The 18997-nt window shown below is 33.5% G+C and overlaps 1 protein-coding gene across 5 annotated transcripts in view; it reads right to left on the bottom strand.

Annotated features, from left to right (window-relative positions):
- Positions 1-18997, bottom strand: part of LOC138325611 (regulator of G-protein signaling 17-like) — a 49301-nt gene that overhangs the window by 18517 nt on the left and 11787 nt on the right. For all 5 annotated transcript variants that reach the window (XR_011208808.1, XM_069271391.1, XM_069271392.1 and 2 more), the window contains exon 2: positions 11543-11640. Coding sequence is in view for 4 of the 5 variants with exons in the window: in XM_069271391.1 (XP_069127492.1) it covers positions 11543-11596 (54 nt within the window). In the remaining variant the exon portion in view is untranslated. The remainder of the gene's footprint in view (positions 1-11542; positions 11641-18997) is intronic.

Here is an 18997-nt window from a genome sequence, read left to right as displayed (position 1 = left end):
ATTTCTCATATTTTTATATTGAAGTAAAATGAGAAGATCAAACTTTTCAATGGTGGTAATGGTGTTAAGTAAGTAACTTTTGTAACTGAAAAAAATTACCAATTCGTCTGCGCTGGTTTGTGATAGAGAACAATTACCATTCGTCAGCGGTGGAGCATCTTTAATGTGAACCTGACAAATTCAAAAACTTTGTTATACACAATTAGGTAATGCAATTCACTTACACTTATGTTTCTCACAGTTCTTTAAAAGTCTATATACAGCGAGTATTTCGTAACATGATACATTTGTAGTGGCAATGGCACATCAATGTCAATTATAAACCTTGTAAATTAACCATTCAAACACAACCATGCCGATTATAAACCTTGTCAATTAAGCATTAACATGGATGTATTATGATCGCCTGTGTGTCCATTATATGTAAAATCATGACATGTTGCCTTTCTAGACGATATTTTCCATAAAATCCCACTTCACTGACCTAACACAACACATATACGGGAAACCGCCATTAAATGACAAGCAAGTTACACAATCAACGAATCAACAAAATATAGTGGAAACATGAAATGTTATAAATGATATAATTTGTATAATAAAATATATTGCACCCTAAGGTCTTGCATGTAATTACAAAATACAAAAAATCTGCCAACACTGTCATGTATTTAACAGTAATTTAACCGTAAATGCGTGAATAGCATTAACATGATAACAAGTGAAAATAACATTTCTAGTAATGAACTATTAATGCTTAGTAATAAGACCAACAGCTGTGTAACCTTTCCATTCTAAAACACACCCATGTTACGACATTGTTGCAGCAGAAATCAACAGCAATATTTACGTAAATTTTATTTATTTGGCCACATAGAACAGAGATATTTTGCCTTTATTCCCCATGGGATGAAGAAAACATACATATCTTAAATTGGCACATGTTTTAATTCTACCGCGATAAGAATATTTTAAAAAAGATCAAAATTTTGATTGTTAACTTCTAAAGTTCCGACGACTTGACAAAGATGTAAATAAATCATGAATTCTGATCTGCTACTTAGTTCATTTTTTGTATTCATAACAACATCAGTTTGATGAGCAACATAATGTGTTTTAAATTATCACTAGGTCAGTCTAACTGATCTTCATGTTTTACTTTAAAATCAATTGACGAATCGCAAGCTGCCAATCACATCACACGTGACTTTGCATTTTACATTGTGTACAATACGATGTTTGCTCCGACATTGAATGGAAACATGTGAGTGTGCAAACACGAGATGTGTCTAAATACTGCCTGACAATCGATTAATTAGGGTCAAAACCTACACACATAGTTTCTAACAAGAACGATTGTTCATCAAAGACAAAACATGTCAAGATGTTAACTACACAAAAACTTATATGCTAAGAAGATATATTTTTCTTGCAAGTCGATGATAGGGACGCACCTTTGTGACACATAGAGAAATAACCAGTTCCAGTTAGGCAACATATATATTTAATGGGGTTAATTGACTTTCACATAAACGTTAAACCTTCATAAACATGTCTCTATTTATATTACAATTTTCTCTGGTTTACAAGACGATCATGCAGCAACTCAAAGTAAATAAGATATATCCACTTATTTAGGATAGCTTAAAACTGGAGATACCGTAAATAGCATCGCGACAACAATTGATTTGAAAAACTGATAATTCCAAATATACTTCAATAAAAATCACTTAGTGTAATCGTCTAATCACATACGTAAATTGGAAATCCGAGGGGATCTTGGCACCCACTGTATAGAATAATTTCTGTCCAGTTAAAAAAAGAGAAAGTTCGTTTTTACTGCAGAATCTGTTATTCAAGTTAAACGACACATCGTGACAAAACGTCAAAATATCAAAAAATGCAATTGACCCACTTACAGCCCTAGAGAAAAATACATAAACAATTCCAGTCATATAATTTTAATACTTTCTGGAAAATTGCGATAACACTCTTTGATTTTTAAAATCAATGCTGACCCCAGATTGGATTGAAATTGCAATAGGCATAACTACGAACCAAAAGGATCATACTATTAATCATCAAGGACGTTTTGACACAAGGCTACTACAATAGCTGTTTATACACGTCGACAGATCGAAAGAGCTAACTATCTGATCCTTTGGGACTAAAACAGAACTGACTAAAATAATTCCCCACATTCTTAATATCGCCAGCTGTAAGTTATCGAGACTTTCATACCGCGTCATTAGTGACATACCATACAGTGGGTTATTTGCAAAGGTCCAAATTTACACGCATTTTAATAATAAAGAAACCATAAAAAGAGAAGTGTCAATTTGGGCTCTTTTTTCATTTTTATCATGCGTTGATATATGTCGAAAATATAACAGATTGGAATAATAACTGTAAACAGAAAATAATGTCTATCAATCATGGCCACCAGAGGGCCCAAATTAACATTTCTCCTTTCAGCATTTTTTTAATTTTGCAATCTGACCTCCATGGTAAATATAAGTGAACCTTTTTTTCTCAAAAATTTGCGGATCAAATCTTCGCGATCATAGCAATATGCGAGATATCGCAAAAAATATCATCCCCTTGAAAATAGATGGATATATGTACATTTATTTAAAAGATTCCAAAATGACATTTTCTTACCTACACCTAAATGCCACGTAAACAAACGAGACGACATGATATATCTAAATGGTATGTCCTTTTATTAATGCTTATGTCAGATATTAAAAAGAAAATATTGATATGAATAATGAATCCTATATAAATACTATTGTTGTATAAGGTGTGCTGAATAATCAATGGACATCGTTAGCAGTGGCCTAGTGATTTGTACGTAATAAGTAGATTGGCTTGATACAGGCGTTTATCTGAGCACACCAGCTGGACATCGGTCAGTGCTACTATCTACACAAAGGTTTCACTGTTACCTCGTCACAAGACTGTTAAGAGTGTCATTGACCAGGTAGGTTATGGACAGTATGTGCCTCTGGCTACCCTTTGGTAGCGTTGCTCAACACGAACAGTGATGAATAGATGCTTTTCCATTGCAAAGCAATTGTAAACTATACATATCTATTGGTTGAATCCAGAAAGCATTTCCCTTTCAGAGCAATCACAGCATGCCCCCTTCAAAAGAATCACAGCATCACTCTTTTCATTTCCATACACTTCACCTGAATACTGATTCACAAATATCATACCATTAAAACGTATTAGAAGGAAGTCATTCCATTACATATATGCGAGACACCCATTTACCCTGTAACAATATAGAGTAATTCATTATATTATCGTTTGAACAAAGCCCGAATGTATTATAAAACGTGAACCTAAGTCTAAACAAACTGAAATATATGTAAAGTTCACATCAACTACTAAAATGTTTGAAAATAACAAGTAGCAAAAGCTAAAGCCATTGAGAGTGACAGAACTGGTAAACGGCGATTGACAAAAATACTACTACCTTTACAGTGATTACTTGTCTTAAAGAATACTACTACCAAGTCCTAAACAACAGTCTCAATACTAGTAACCATTTCATTGATAATGATCCAGTAGTTGTCCGTGTATCTGTTCCATGGACATACAGACGGACAGACAATCATACTGATTCCATAATAACGGTCTGCGGTATAACAATATCAATGTCATTACGGTCTTGATAAGATAACATTACAGCGTTTTTTTTAATAATATTGTTTACATGTACTTATGCTATATCAGTGCCTTAAAGTTAACGTAAATTAATACTCTCCTCTACAACAAAATATTCGAAGACCCCCAAACCACGGAAAGGATTTTAGAGAAATCTCAGTCTACACAGCGCTTTGTATATTGTAGATATATATGGATAGCTGTAACCTCGACTGTGTTAATCTGAATGCTGACACGACTATTGATCTAATTGTATTAGCCTAGTGGACCATACGTATTGTACATATCCGTGTGTGTGGATACTTTTCCGTCTTCGCATATTACAGAGTGACCTTCCTTGTGGGTTGGTATCCATTGTGACGTCATTATTTTGTGAGATAAGCTCAAGTCTTTTTCGCTTAAAGTATGATTTACGCTCGGAAACACATCAATACTAAGATCAATACCTGCATACCTGGCCAACAGGGTAGATAACTCTAACAAACAAAAATATAGAATAAGACGGAATCATCCTCAACAAGATTGCGATCCAGAGCATGGTGGAGTTTAGTCATGCGAGGAAATTCAGTATAAGATAGAGATAAAATTGTTTGTGTATTTAAACCTCCTTTGACATGGCTAAAAAGTAAGTTGTTATGTTTGGATCGCAAAAACATCATTTAGTGCCTTGGATAGAATGGATTTGTACCTGTAGAGGTGTCATTATATTGGATGAAATATCATAACTGCTCTGAAAAAGAGGTATTGCTCAACACGGTACATGGCAAGTAAAATCATGAAGACATCTATGTTTGGGAATAAACCAAATTCATTTCAATGCAATTATCGTGTTTTGACAGTCAATTAAAAGTTTGTTTCAAATGACAATATTATGCCATTGAAATGAACCTGTAGAGTTTGAAGCCAAATAAAACGATACCAGAAAAATAATAATCTTTGAGTAAGTAATAACGAAAACCCATCGAACAGCAAACTCAATATTAAAAGTTGGTACGTTAAGACGTTGTATATGATACCGTAACATGTCATAAACTGTTGTATTACTGCGCGAGACTGTATTCATGTGTTTGACACGCGCTATAGGCACGATAGAGGCTTCACAATGAAGTAGTGTTGATAGCTAGGCTTGGTGTATCGTGACTGTCTGATTCGAAACATTTTTGTGTTAACTGATTTTCTAGAATGCAAGTAAAATTAAAAGTCATATATATGGGGAAAAGGCGTAAACGGGCCGTGTTATCAGACATGGATAAGTGTCCAGGTCCTAAAGCAAGAGCATCATCAACAAAATACGTTACCATGCCATTTAAACAATGACTGAGAATACCAACTGTAGATAACTCTTTCTACCACACTTTACAATGAGTCCGTGGTTGCTATATAAAACACAGGGGGACAATGGAGGAGAGTTCAAACACGTTAGACTTTCGTAACGCCATCTATTCATATGACGTAACTTGTGAGTACATTCCCAGGACGAAACGTCAGTTTTGACGAATAACAAAGTTTCTTTGATTATTGAGCGATACAAATACTTCAAACACATTTACACCAAGTACAAGTATAGAAAATAAATACTAGTTAAACATGTGTGTGCAACATGGACAGGGATATATGGGATGGTTGTTGTAAGTACTCGGCAAGCCTTGCTTTGACTTGATATGCCAATGTCACATTAGATTAGAGAACGCCATACCGAAGTACCTAAGAAACAGATATGAAGGGAACGTCGCTTTTGAGGAAATATATCACCAATACATCAAATGCGCCCTACCATGTCTTAATGATGATATGTTTCAATCAAATGTGAAAACAGTCAGTTTAAAGCAAAAACACTAATGATATACACTTACATAGCTTACATAACTTGCGATTACTAATATCAATATTGGAAATCCACTACTGTTCTACGTTATCTGTTACAAGTCTCTCTCAATAATTAATTCTGATCAATTACATACATAATCAATGCTGCTTAATAACCAAACATATATAACCAGTCTAGCAGAGTTATAAGCGAAATCTACGCCATACGTAGAGACACCATTGTGATGACGAGCATTCAACTGGAGATGGGTTAGCAATGCATGGTTTGAACTAGATGTATGTACCCGACGAACTCCATAATGTGATTTCCGACGCATCACGTGGTCAAATTGAGAAGAGTGACCTTGCGCATGACAATCCAAACAAAAATCTTTTCCTTCAAACGTGTGTGTCGCCATTTGTATATAGACAAAGGCAAGACTGTCAGTTGGCAGTTGTGCTAGGCTGAGAGAGGTCAAATATCGATCAGCTGATCGATCGATTTCTCATGGCCTACATATAACAACTCTTAGTACATGTATGGAAAACCTTTGAGCGCCGTTAAAAAATCGATGAAGCTCCTACCACGCTACCAGCCTCAGCGAGAGAATCGTATTGAACTAGTATTGAAAGTAGGAGGGGGCACATCCAATTAGAGCCCTACGAACGCTGTATAAATGTACTGTGGCCACCACACCAAGTCTTAATGGCGGTGTCAAATTAATTTCTTTGGTGCGTGTGAGTACTGCACTACAGGTTAAAATTATATATATATGATATAATACTTACTTAGGAATCCAATACCGTCGAAGTTCAGGGAATCAACAAACATGACTGTCTTGCCGTGATAATTAAACATTGTTCCAAGTCTGGCACCTGGTCCATGTATGGCCATCATTACGTTAATAGTACTGTTGCCCTTACTTGTTATTAGAAGTGTTTATATAACTTGGTATTAGAAGTGTTTTATATAACTTGGTATTAGAAGTGTTTTATATAACTTGTTATTAGAAGTGTTTTATATAACTTGGTAGTAGAAGTGTTTTATATAACTTGGTATTAGAAGTGTTTTATATAACTTGGTATTAGAAGTGTTTTATATAACTTGGTATTAGAAGTGTTTTATATAACTTGGTATTAGAAGTGTTTTATATAACTTGATATTAGAAGTGTTTTATATAACTTGCTATTAGAAGTGTTTTATATAACTTAGTAGTAGAAGTGTTAATATAACTTGGTATAAGAAGTGTTTTATATAACTTGGTATTAGAAGTGTTTTATATAACTTGTTATTAGAAGTGTTTTATATAACATTGGTACTTTTGGTATTAGAAGTGTTTTATATAACTTGGTAGTAGAAGTGTTTTATATAACTTGGTATTAGAAGTGTTTTATATAACTTGGTATTAGAAGTGTTTTATATAACTTGGTATTAGAAGTGTTTTATATAACTTGGTAGTAGAAGTGTTTTATATAACTGTTTTATATAACTTAGTAGTAGAAGTGTTTTATATAACTTGGTATTAGAAGTGTTTTATATAACTTGGTATTAGAAGTGTTTTATATAACTTGGTATTAGAAGTGTTTTATATAACTTGGTATTAGAAGTGTTTTATATAACTTGGTATTAGAAGTGTTTTATATAACTTGGTATTAGAAGTGTTTATATAACTTGGTATTAGAAGTGTTTTATATAACTTGGTATTAGAAGTGTTTTATATAACTTGTTATTAGAAGTGTTTTATATAACTTGGTATAAGAAGTGTTTTATATAACTTGGTATTAGAAGTGTTTTATATAACTTGATATTAGAAGTGTTTTATATAACTTGGTAGTAGAAGTGTTTTATATAACTTAGTAGTAGAAGTGTTTTATATAACTTGTTATTAGAAGTGTTTTATATAACTTGGTATAGAAGTATAGTGTTTTATAAACTTGAAGTGTTTATATAACTTGTATAGAAGTGTGTTTATATAACTTGGTATAGAAGTGTTTATATAACTTGGTATTAGAAGTGTTTATATAACTTAGTAGTAGAAGTGTTTTTGTATAACTTGGTATTAGAAGTGTTTATATAACTTGGTATTAGAAGTGTTTATATAACTTAGTAGTAGAAGTGTTTTTGTATAACTTGGTATTAGAAGTGTTTATATAACTTGGTAGTAGAAGTGTTTTATATAACTTGGTATTAGAAGTGTTTTATATAACTTGGTATTAGAAGTGTTTATATAACTTAGTAGTAGAAGTGTTTTTGTATAACTTGGTATTAGAAGTGTTTATATAACTTGGTATTAGAAGTGTTTTTATAACTTGGTATTAGAAGTGTTTTATATAACTTGGTATTAGAAGTGTTTATATAACTTGGTATTAGAAGTGTTTTATATAACTTGGTATTAGAAGTGTTTTATATAACTTGGTATTAGAAGTGTTTTATATAACTTGGTATTAGAAGTGTTTTATATAACTTGGTATTAGAAGTGTTTTATATAACTTGGTATTAGAAGTGTTTTATATAACTTGGTATTAGAAGTGTTTTATATAACTTGGTAGTAGAAGTGTTTTATATAACTTGTATTAGAAGTGTTTTATATAACTTGGTATTAGAAGTGTTTTATATAACTTGGTATTAGAAGTGTTTTATATAACTTGGTATTAAAGTGTTTATAATAACTTGGTATTAGAAGTGTTTTATATAACTTGGTATTAGAAGTGTTTATATAACTTGTATAGAATTTTTAATAACTTGTATAGATTTTATAACTTGTATTAGAAGTGTTTTATAACTTAGTATTAGAAGTGTTTTTATAACTTGGTATTAGAAGTGTTTTATATACTTGTATAAAAGTTTTTATATAACTTGGTATTAAAGAATTGTTATTATATAACTTGGTATTAGAAGTGTTTTATATACTTGGTATATAAGTGTTTTATATAACTTGGTAATATAAGTGTTTTATATAACTTGGTAATAGAAGTGTTTATATAACTTGGTATTAGATGTTTTATATAACTTGGTATATAAGTGTTTTATATAACTTGGTATTAAAGTGTTTTATATAACTTGGTATTAAAGTGTTTTATATACTTGGTATTAGAAGTGTTTTATATAACTTGGTATTAGAAGTGTTTTATATATTGTATTAGGTTTTATTAATTGATTAAAGTGTTTTATATAACTTGGTATAGAAGTGTTTTATATAACTTGTATTAGAAGTGTTTTATATAACTTGTAGTTTTTATATGTATAGTATAATTTTATATAACTTGGTATAAATAGTTTTATATAACTTGGTATTAGAAGTGTTTTAATAACTTGTATTGAAGTGTTAGAAGTGTTATATATCTCTGATATATAGGTATTTATATAATTCGTATTGGAAGTGTTTTATATAACTTGGTATTAGAAGTGTTTATATAACTTGGTATTAGAAGTGTTAGATATAACTTGGTATTAGAAGTGTTATATAACTTGGTATTAGAAGTGTTATATATCACATAAAGTTCAATGTTAAATATCAGGTTTTTCAACGTTAAACCAGTTCCCATGATGTAACATGGGTGTATGTAGCGTACTTCGGTTATAGTTACGTATTACTGAAATGAAAATAGGGGTTTGCTACATATGGCAGTTTCTTTTTGTTTTTTGGCGATTATTGAAGTCTAAATTTATCCCCGAGTTCACATATATATTTTTTAACTTAATATATACACACATCGTCAAATTAAAAACGACAATAGAAATAGAAGTATCAATAAAGTGTATTCTTGACATTGCACGTCTAGCACGCACAGAGAGAGATGATTAAATTACAATGTGGCCTGTAAGACAATGACTAAGTAATACCAGCTATACCTTATATGAGAACATAACTATCAAATCTTCATCCATTCCGCTTCCATGATAATCATTATTGAAGCACTTGATGTGTCAATTGACAGACATCCATTTGCTGCAATAACTGAGTTGTTGGCTGTTTTACAAAACCTGTTTATAGTGACCTGGTTACCATGGCAACCTAACGTTCGGCGAATGAAAAGTCCACATACACGTCTATAGATGGTCCTCACTATTGCCGCCAAGTTTCTCAAATAATGTCCTTTATCATCTACAGACAGGTATCCTTTATTTAGAGGTATAGGTCATAGTTATGTTTATCATATATTGCGTCCGCATGCAGGTAGATTTATATCCAATAATAAACACAAGCTGTTTTTCAGAAACTGGCAAACTAAAGCCCAGTGTCAAAGGGAAAATTACGCTCCCTACCTCTCAAAGATGTCACGAAATTTATAAAAACGGAACTCTTCCCCATTTTTTATCAATTGCAACGAAATAACACATTTTTAGTAAAAGCAAGCTTAGTCTGTACCAATTGCATGCCTCAAAAGCTTTCGTTATATATGAATATTTCGTGATTATTTTGTTTTTTTGTTTTTTTTTCCACTTGCTGGTCGAAATGTTTCGTAACACCCCCAACCCTCACGCGCCCCGTACCCACAGGAGATACTTGATGTACTTTTTTCCATATAATGTTTACATAAATATTATCCTTGTACACATCTGTAGACAGTGGCGTCGCTAACAGAAAATTAATGAATACGCAAATAATAATGCGAGTTTGGGAGGCCGGGGTCTCCCCGAGAAAAAAATGTACGATTTAGAATGCCAGAGATGAGCTTTACGATGTATTTTGATGATTTTACAGCGTTCTTAACACGGTAATTTTCCGTTTAAAATTACCTGTATTTAGAAATGATAATTGTAAGTTTCGTCATACTATAATGCAACCCCGGATTCACACCATTGGCATATTGTTGTGTTACTCAAAATGATAATAAATAGATTTTCTTGCTAAAACATTTAAACAAATTAATCTTTTAAGAAGCATTTTTTGAAATAGTATAATCTCTTGATGGACATTTTTTGTCTAGTTCGTGTGTATTGAATTTTCATTATTAAAGGTTAAAAAACGTTTTGGCAAACGCGCCGCGCACCAGAACATTTTTTTGAAATGAAGAACAAAAATGTGCAGGAGGACCCTTTTTTCTTTCAAATATGTATTTTTAGAACATTTCACTCGGCGTAAATTGGGGGGGGGGTCAAAAAGACAATTGCATATTACTTTAAAAGCCCTCGTAGATGTGTAACGGCCTTTCCCTTTCTCAATAATAATGTGTTATCTGTCACCTTTTCTTCAGTGTTTTATAGCTGTTGTAATTAAATCTCAAATGATTCACTTTTCTGACACAATATATACATTATTCTTTAGAGAGAATAATGAATATTAAGAAACTCGTCTTTTACTCATTGCATGCCAGTAAAAAGCAACACATGTATTACAAAACACCATTTTTGTGTAGACTTTAGTAATGTTTTCTTTTTGACTGCTAAACATAGAACGATAAACACTAATAAATGATTTTATGTTATTCGATTAATGAATTCCTTCATAAAACGATATTCCATATTAATCAAAGCTTACTTTACCCTTTGTTGAACAACGACCTGGTCATGTTTCTAGAATACACTACAAGAACTGACATTGACTTTAGCACGAATTCTGCCAACCTTATCAAGTCAACAAAACTGGCAAAAGCTTGAAACAAATATCCCAAGAGAGACCAGATGAGTGCCAAAGTATACATCTTTAATAAACTGGCAGGCTCGGGACAATCAACACAAAAGGAAAGTGCCACTAAATACGCATAATATCGCAATGTGAGCGTTCAATTTGACATATGTTTTAAACATTGAGCCGCTTCGTTTGCGAGACATGACATTGGGAATGTTAATTGAACAAAAGAAAATTCAATATAATTTGTTATCAAATTGGTTTTTCACATTATCCTTCGTACTTACACACCACACTTACTTATACATGTATTTGATAAATATACTTTTAATTCAGAATATCCCATGATCGTAAGGGTGGTACTTTGACTTCAAAATGATAATGACGTTAAAATAACAGGTTGGCATTCATGCGCTGATGACTGCCAGCTGTCTTTGGTAAAGTAACACAGCCAGATTGCAGTTAAAATGTACATGATATATACTTACGTTTAATAAGCCGACATTTTCACTACAGTTTTTGGTCCATTTTCCCTGCTTCATTAACTTCGTCAGATGCAACTCAAATACTCTAGTCCAGATTTACTCTAAAACAGAATCAAAGTACTGAAAGTACTATAGGAGCCCTTACTCATACAAATGTAAGTAACGTACAGATTTCACACAGATAGAAATACTTTCACACAAACAAAACTGTACCATAACAACAAAAGGGTTGAGAACTGGTATATATACGACGTACTATATAAATAGTTCATACAATCAATGATGTATCATACCAACAAAAAAAGAACGATACTATCACAAAATTAAAAGGGTAGAGTACGTGGTATTTTATCAAAACAAGTAAGCACAATGCCGTTGTAATATGTGCATTCATGAAAATGACTTTGAATCTTGAAAATATAGTGTCTATGTTTAACATGGAGTATAAATACACACTGCTTATACATACAGTCAGGTAATGTGATTTCTAGATTTTTCGGGAGGGTTGGGGTGTTAATATATTCCAATTTAAGTATCTATAAAGTTTCCATGCTACCTATATGGCAACTATCAACACCATTCTATATGCATAAATTCGACAAACAAATTAGAAACAAATGCTTGTCCTCGGAGAATGTTACTTTTATTGAGGGTACATATATTGATATACCACTCAGTAAATGAAAAAGATTGTTAATAATACAGAATAAACGCCAAAATATTGATATATATGTCCACAGTGTTCGGTGCTCTGCAAAAAATTGTTTAAACTCGTGTGTAGTATCACATAAGATGTCTTGGAAGCATTTCACAGCTACCTATGTACTTATTTAGTTATTGTAACGTAACATATAATTATGTTATTACTACCATTCCATCACAAACACTAAGCGACAGAGCTAAATCATGTTATACTTCCAATCTGGGCCCGATTGTTCAAAACTATCGTTAAGCTAACGACACAGTTAAACAATTGTTAGCGAGTCGTCAAAATCTAACGATGTCGTTAACTTAACGATTGTTTTGAACAACCGGGCTCTGATATACATGTAGTATCACAACTTGACCCAGATAGACTCACAAAATCACACCTAAAGGTGACAAATTAGGATGATGATGTTTTAAAATCTTGATTACATTCTAATTCTAATTTCGATCGCGTCAGTATAGATTATAATCAATACAATAAGATCATACACACGATCTGCTCTACCGATAACACTACGTAGGTTTTATACAGGTGGTCTTCACCTGTTTCTACCGTTCCGCCGTCTTTTTACATAGACCTTGAGCCAATGAACGGCTGATCGGCTCAAGACCTATACAGAAGAGAGGACAGAATGCAAGCTTATTAGGACTAAGGTGATCTTAGCCATTGTGATACAACGTAGCATGTTAACGATAAGATTACACCAGTATAGCACCGCATATTAGATTTACCAGTTACTGTAACACGAATATTACGCCGTCAAATGTTATAGACTTGTTTGTGATCGAAGGCAGAAAAAAAACCCAGCAACAGATCGGCAAGTAACCACTACATCGGTAACGATTTGGGTGATAGCAAAATACACAAGGTCGGTTTAGGCTGGGGTTATCTTTTCTATCACTACCAAGCAAACGAATGTCCGTTAACCCCAATCAATAAATCAATCAATCAATCATAGTAGGGTTTCCAGTTCGAAACCCAGAGCCATGATGTCGTTGACTCATGTTTGGACACCTTGACCACTTGGCCACCGCCATCTAATCGTCCCTTTTCGCTTAAACTCAAACTTGGTAGTACATCGTCATTACACAAGAGAATAAAGTTAGTAATTTGGTATTCCCATGAAAACACAGATCAGCATTTCGCTGTTATCATATTATCATAACACGCCAATAGACCACTAAGATGCACATGATTGCCGGTTTTTTGTTTGTTATTTTTTAGGTTTTTTTTTAGAATATTCTATTGTAAGATGATCTAATACAAAAGGAATTGGGCAACAGGCAATGTCTATATTAGCCCTCTTCTTGCCGGTCAATAGTAAATCACCATAGTGAAACACAGAACGTCCATACAATGTTGTTACCACGGTACCTACGACGCAAAGGTTATGGTCGGCAGATGGTGTACAACCACAACATTGGAAGATCCCTATATAAATAAACAAGGTAACCCGCATCAGATGAATACTTACCACGACACCATATCACTCATTATTGGACCTGCATGCAGACCATTAATAACTATTTGTCACCTAATACTTAACTTTCATGAACATCAACAATAAAATAGAGAGTATCTTAACAACTCGCTATCGGCCGACGGAAACAATAAATCTGACGAGATTTTTCAAGTTTCATTAATATTCTTGGATATTGTATCTACTAATACTATGCCGCCCCCAACTTCAAACTTCCGCTAGTGTGTACCCACCAATTAAATCAGCTAATCGATAGAACGCGATTCTCATATGTGATAACATGCTTTCAGCCAACTTATTGATTCTTCTGAGGACGTATCGAGTCTGTCGCCTTACACGGGTCTAACACAGATATCTGAATGCAAAAGAGGAGTCGCATACCACTGTGTACGCTGTGAAAACATTGAACAGGACTAGATAACATGGGAATATTATAGTACTGTAATGCATCTTTCTTTCACGGCTACTAAATTTCGCGATTTTTATTTCAAAACAAATTCAACAAGGTTGATAGGCATCCCCGGAGATAAAAACTCTCAAAATTACTGTGATCACGAAACTCGGGAAAGTAAAATCGAAACTTGGTTTACAGTATACGACAAGGTACATTGTGTATCCTGATACAAATCAATATTGCATTTGTACAGTATAACATAATTGTTGACAGTATGACTGTAACATCAAGGTATGTGATTAGGTACCGTGATAACAACATTGTATGTGATTAGGTACCGTGATAACATCATTTTATGTGATTAGGTACCGTGATAACAACATTGTATGTGATTAGGTACCGTGATAACAACAGTGTATGTGATTAGGTACCGTGATAACAACATTGTATGTGATTAGGTACCGTGATAACAACATTGTATGTGATTAGGTACCGTGATAACAACATTGTATGTGATTAGGTACCGTGATAACAACATTGTATGTGATTAGGTACCGTGATAACATCAAGGTATGTGATTAGGTACCGTGATTACAACATTGTATGTGATTAAGTACCGTGATAACAACATTGTATGTGATTAGGTACCGTGATAACAACATTGTATGAGACTAGGTACCGTGATAACAGCATTGGATGAGACTAGGTACTACACACATTGTATGTAACTAGATACCGTGGTAATAACATTGAGTGTTACTAGGCACCATGGTAACAACATTGTATGTAACTAGATACCATGGTAACACCATTGTATGAGACTAGATCCCATGGTGACAACATTGCATCTGACTAGATATCATGGTAACAACATTGTATGTGATTAGGTACCGTGATTACACCATTGTATGTGACTAGGTAATACACAAATTGTATGTGACTACATTGTATGTGACTAGGTAACATGGTAACAACATTGTATGTAGCTAGATACCATGGTAACAACATTGTATGTGACTAGGTAACATGGTTACAACATTATATGTGGCTAGATACCGAGATAACAACATTGTATGTGACCATATACCGTGGTAACAACATTGTATGTGACTAGGTACCATGGTAACAACATTGTATGTGACTAGGTACCATGGTAACATCATTGTATGTGATTAGGTACCGTGATTACAACATTGTATGTGACTAGGTAATACACACATTGTATGTGACTAGGTAACAAGGTAACAACATTGTATGTGGCTAGATACCATGGTAACAACATTGTATGTAACTAGATACCATGGTAACAACATTGTATGTGCCTAGATATCATGGTAACATCATTGTATGTGATTAGGTACCATGATTACAACATTGTATGTGACTAGGTAATACACACATTGTATGTAACTAGGTAACATAGTAAGAACATTGTATGTGGCTAGATACCATGGTAACAACATTGTATGTGACTAGGTAACATGGTTACAACATTATATGTAGCGAGATACCGTGATAACAACATTGTATGTGACTATATACCGTGGTAACAACATTGTATGTGACTAGGTACCATGGTAACAAAATTGTATGTGACTAAGTACTATGGTATATACCGTGGTAACAACATTGTATGTGACTAGGTACCATGGTAACAACATTGTATGTGACTAAGTACTATGGTATATACCGTGGTAACAACATTGTATGTGACTAGGTACCATGGTAACAACATTGTATGTGACTAGGTACCATGGTAAAAACATTGTATTTGACTAGATACCATGGTAACAACATTGTATTTGACTGGGTACCATGGTTACAACATTGTATGTGACAAGGTTCCATAGTACATGTAACAACATTGTATGTGATCATGTACCTTGGTAACAACATTGAATCTGACTAGATACCATGGTAACAACTTTGTATGTGACTAGATACAATGGAAACAACATTGTATGTGACTAGATAGCATGGTACCAACATTGTATGCGACTACATACCGTGGTAACAACAGTATATATCACTAGGTAACATGGTAACATTATTGTATGTGACTATAGGTACCGTGGTAAAAACATTGTATGTGACTAGGTACCATGGTAACAACATTGTATGTGACTAGGTAAAGTGGTAACAACATTGTATATGACTAAGTTACATGGTAACAACATTGTATATCACTATGTACCATGGTTTCGATATTGTATATGACTAGGTAACATGGTAAAAACATTGTATGTTATTATATACTGTGGTAACAACATTGTATTTGACTAGGTACCATGGTAACAATATTGTATTTGACTAGGTACCATGGTAACAACATTGTATATCACTAGGTACCATGGTAACAACATTGTTTATCACTAGGTAACACTGTAACAACATTATATATCTTTAGGTACCATGGAAACAACATTGTATTTGACTAGGTACCGTGGTAACAATATTGTATATCACTAGGTACCATGGTAACAATATTGTATATCACTAGGTACCATGGTAACAATATTGTATATCATTAGGTACCATGGTAACAATATTGTATATGGCTAGGTAACATGGTAACAACATTGTATATGGTTAGGTAATATGGTAACAATATTGTATATGGCTAGGTAGCATGGTAACAATATTGTATATCATTAGGTACCATGGTAACAATATTGTATATGGCTAGGTACCATAGTAACAACATTGTATATCACTAGGTACCATGGTAACAATATTGAATATCATTAGGTAACATGGTAACAACATTGTTTATCACTAGGTAACACTGTAACAACATTATATATCTTTAGGTACCATGGAAACAACATTGTATTTGACTAGGTACCGTGGTAACAATATTGTATATCACTAGGTACCATGGTAACAATATTGTATATCACTAGGTACCATGGTAACAATATTGTATATCATTAGGTACCATGGTAACAATATTGTATATGGCTAGGTAACATGGTAACAACATTGTATATGGTTAGGTAATATGGTAACAATATTGTATATGGCTAGGTAGCATGGTAACAATATTGTATATCATTAGGTACCATGGTAACAATATTGTATATGGCTAGGTACCATAGTAACAACATTGTATATCACTAGGTACCATGGTAACAATATTGAATATCATTAGGTAACATGGTAACAACATTGTTTTCTATTCTGAACCGTCAACACCATGATCATATTTATAAATAAAGGTATAAAATTTAATGTCTTGTTTTAAGCTAAGTGTATGACAAAAGTTCTTCTGCTTTTCCAACGAATTTTGTTTTCGCAGAAAAAAATGATTACGAGTGATCAGCCCGGGACAACCTTTTAAATATCAAATATAAATGCATATTAGAAATAACGTGATTAATTATTGCATTTTGTATGTGATGAGATGTTAATGAATATATTATAAACCTAATTATATAATGAATCGAGCTATGTTGGCATTTAACTGCATTTGGCGGGGAACGTGGTATTGAAAAGGCATCTAGTAGAGCTATCTCATACAGCGATATATTGACCAAACAGTCGGACCAGATAGTGCTTCACATCGTATATCAATACTACTAAATGAAGTATAACTTAGCGCTTTGTCCCCGGGGTTATATATATATACACTGACCTACTGAAGGCTCCATGATTGATTATATCCAGCTGGTCAGAACTAAATTGACCACCGAATGTCCATCACGTGCAACTCCAATACTACACCGATCATTAGCACTTAAGTGTTTGCAATAAATTCTCGGCTTCATATTAAATGTAGCCGTACACAGCAGACGATAGCTTCTTATCTCTTGGTCGACGAGATATTTGTTCATCTTCAATTAACCCAACTATTCCAATACTATATTGGGGTCAGTGGTGTTGTTGACTTTGACTTACTTCCTTTTAACAGTCAGGGTCACGTAAAGACGTGCCAGGTTTGTTGGAGGAAAACTGTAGTACCCGGAGAAAAACCATCGACCAGCGGTCAGTAACCGTCATCTGCCCCATGTGATTCATAAGTCATAAGTGGAGGGTTTATTGGATGATTAAAGTATCTTACCACTAGCTATCCATGTTAGTGTCGACTTCGAATTCTACATGTGGCAGTTGCCAGGTACTGATCATAAATCGGTGGTTTTTCCTCCTGGTACTCTAGTTTCCCTCCGCCTCCTTAACCTTGCACATCCTTATTAGATCATGCCAAGGATCATGAAACAGTCTTCAATATATAATGACGTAACTTTTTGTAACGTCATAATTGATTGGCTAAGTCAAACTTAAGACTGCTTTAGAGTAAGACTGTTTCATGGTCCTTGAGCCATAGCATGTTAACAAAGAAGTAGAACAAAAACAAAAACGATAACAAGCATAATATTCTAATATCGATGAAGTTTTGTCTAAGAAAAATGACTTCTGCGAACTGAAAGCACATGTATCTTCGAGTTAAAATGTATATAAGTAAGAGTTTACAAGTTACTATAAGAACATCGATCTAGCAGAGCGGCTTAGATTTGTTTACAACATGCGACGCTTCATTACTTTAGCTGATCATCTTAATCGCTAGACTCACGAACACGTTGATAAACACGAAATAAGCTTGAGGCAACTGATAACTAACCACCGAAATCCTATAACTGTACTCACTGTTAAACTAGCGTGCAACCCGGTTATCTAGGGCAAACAGCTTGCTAGAGGGCTGGGGTGTGTGTATGTCTGTTTTACATGGAGCAATTGTGTCAACAGAAGTCATCTGTGTGTTAAAATCAATGTTAAAGATGCTCCACCGCCGACAGAGCATAAAAGGTACTATTTACTTGAAAAAAGTTGGTGTTTAATCGTGTATATTTATTTCTAATTAAAACAGAAAATTAATAT

Source organism: Argopecten irradians, chromosome 6 (assembly GCF_041381155.1).
Source record: "Argopecten irradians isolate NY chromosome 6, Ai_NY, whole genome shotgun sequence".
Taxonomy (NCBI): Eukaryota; Metazoa; Mollusca; class Bivalvia; order Pectinida; family Pectinidae; genus Argopecten; species Argopecten irradians.
Note: the sequence above shows the minus strand (reverse complement) of the source record. Positions and strands in the feature narration are given on the sequence as shown.